Source organism: Oncorhynchus masou, chromosome 5 (assembly GCF_036934945.1).
Source record: "Oncorhynchus masou masou isolate Uvic2021 chromosome 5, UVic_Omas_1.1, whole genome shotgun sequence".
Classification (NCBI taxonomy): Eukaryota; Metazoa; Chordata; class Actinopteri; order Salmoniformes; family Salmonidae; genus Oncorhynchus; species Oncorhynchus masou.
In genome coordinates this window covers 4,624,317-4,626,816 of record NC_088216.1, presented here as the reverse complement: position 1 = coordinate 4,626,816, position 2,500 = coordinate 4,624,317, and the positions used below count along the sequence as shown (strand labels likewise).

General features: G+C 44.1%; 1 protein-coding gene across 3 annotated transcripts in view; it reads left to right on the top strand.

The window, feature by feature from the left end:
- The window catches only part of LOC135531089 (adhesion G protein-coupled receptor E1-like), a 104,661-nt gene that overhangs the window by 40,644 nt on the left and 61,517 nt on the right, over window positions 1-2,500 (top strand). For all 3 annotated transcript variants that reach the window (XR_010453954.1, XM_064959219.1, XM_064959214.1), the window contains exons 6-9: window positions 182-292; window positions 475-628; window positions 708-827; window positions 1,040-1,260. Coding sequence is in view for 2 of the 3 variants with exons in the window: in XM_064959219.1 (XP_064815291.1) it covers window positions 182-292; window positions 475-628; window positions 708-827; window positions 1,040-1,260 (606 nt within the window). In the remaining variant the exon portion in view is untranslated. The remainder of the gene's footprint in view (window positions 1-181; window positions 293-474; window positions 629-707; window positions 828-1,039; window positions 1,261-2,500) is intronic.

Genomic DNA, 2,500 nt, shown 5'->3' with positions numbered 1-2,500 from the left:
AGTAGATGTCCTCACCAACTTACCAAAACTGGAGTTTGTTAACAAGATATTTGCGGAGTGGTTGAAAAACGAGTTTTAATGACTCCAACCTAAGTGTATGTAAACTTCTGACTTCAACTGTATGTCCTGCTAAAAAATGTTTTCACCCACATGAAGTCAATGAACTTCTCCTCTGTCTCAGAATGTCCCAGGTTTAGCTGGTCTCCTGTCTCTGATGAGGAACAGCTGTCTGGCGTTAAGTAACTCTGGGGAAGCAGCCGGAGGGAGACTGACTGGAGAGGTGTTACTGGAGGTAAACCAACCCCCCCCCCCCGCCCCCACAGACACACACTCACACACACACACACCCACACAAGTAAGGACTCACATAGGCATGCACACTCACACATGGCACAATCATGCACACATACACAAATACATACACACACACGGTTCACTCACTTCCTGTTTCCTGTTTCTACTTCCTGTCCGTAGAATGTCTTCACAGAGATGGACGGCCTCTTGTCTCACGCTATCCTAAACAACAGCCGGGAGGTGAGTGGTTTGCTAGGCACTGTGGAAGACACCATGAGGTTCATCGGGCCGCAGCTCAGAGACACCCACACCACCATGGAGACAGACCACACAGGTAACACCCACACACACTCCTGAACACACACACACTCACACACATCTTCCTTCACCTTAATCCTTGTCCTTGTACACAGCGACTGAGCTTGCAGTGAGGAGGGGACAGACTCCGCCCACTGGGCCAATCAGCCTGGCCAATGACAACGCTCGGCTGGACACCAGCTGGGAGACAGCCATCGGCAACGGGACATACCCAGGTAGGATACTCTTCATCATCATCCCCACCATCATCATCATCATCTCTATAACTAAGTACTTTAGATTTTAGTACCAGTAACTTAAAAAAACATATTAAATCCTGGATTCCGGATTTCCTGCTTATTCCAGGAATGTCCCAACCTGAACAACCTGGGGATTTTGAGAAAGTTACGAGAAATTCTAATAACTTGTTTAATTTTGTGCTTCCCAGGTTTCGCTCTGGCTGGGTTGGTGTGTTACAAGACAGTGGAGAAATCTGTCAACAACTCCTTCCAGTACCTCACTGACACAGACAGAAAAACAGACACCGCAACCGCCACAGCATCAAAGCCCAACTACCAGATCAGTTCCAAGGTGGTAACAGCCTTTGTCAGTAACCCAGCAACAGACCACCTCACCCAGCCTGTCATCCTCACCTTCAGAAATCTACAGGTATCATTTAAATATACTATAATACCTGAAGTTAATATATGATGTATGTAAATATTATAGAATATTATAATGGTACATCTACAGCTAGGACTTGTTTCGTATACATTTTCAATTACGAGCTAGATTATACAGAACTGTGAAAAAGAATTTTAATTTAGTCTACTTTTGCGTATTTTTGATACTGAATGTTATCAGATCTTCAACCAAAGCCAAATATGAGTTATTAACACTCAATTCCCCAGTGTGAAATAGTAATTTTACACTCAATAACTGGCGGTGCCACAATTAGCTGCAATGACTGCAACCAAACACTTCCTGTAGTTGTTGATCGGTCTCTCACATCGCAGTGGAGGAATTCTGGACCACTCTTGCATGTAGAACTGCTTTAATTCAGTGACATTTGTCGGTTTTCAAGCATGAACTGCCCGTTTCAAGTCCTGCCACAACCTCTCAATTGGGATTAGGACTGGATATTGACTAGGCCATTCCAAAACTTCAAATTTGTTGCTTTTTAGTCATTTTCATGTAGACTTGATTTTGTGTTTTGGGTCATTGTCTTTCTGCACTTCAGCTTCTCTGATACAGAACAGAATTCATGTTTCCTTCTAATAAGGCAAGTCGTCCAGGTCCTGAGGCACCAAAGCCTCCCCAAACCATCACACGACCACCACCAAGCCTGACCGCTGGTATGAGGTTCTTACTGTAGAACACAGTGTTTGGTTCCTCCCAGAGGACCACACAACATGCCATCGAGTGACTCCAAGTTTACTTTGATATGATGGAAATTATATCAATATTTGTGTCTAAAAGTGTTTCCACGTATTCAGTTTGGTCGACAGTTGGAAAGTTTACCAACGAATGTTCTGTTTCCATCAGGCCTGTCAAGACATGTTTTCATCCCACATGTACTTTACTCACCTAAAAAGGTTGGATGGAAACCTGCTCACAGACGATGTCCTAACAGATAAAAAATGTTGTTTTGCTCTTGCTGCCTTCTGAAATCAAGAAACAGTAAGAATAACTTAGCCAATGTTTCATCCTCCTGTCTCTCTCTCCTTTTTGTCTCTCTCTCTCTCCTCTCTCTCTCTCTCAATCTCCATCGCTGTCTCTCTCTCTCACTCTCTCTCTCTCTCTCTCTCTCTCCATTTTGTCTCCTTCCATCTCCATCGCTGTCTCTCTCTCTCTCTCCTTTTTGTCTCTCTCTCTCTCTCTCCATTACTCTCTCCATCGCTGTCTCTCT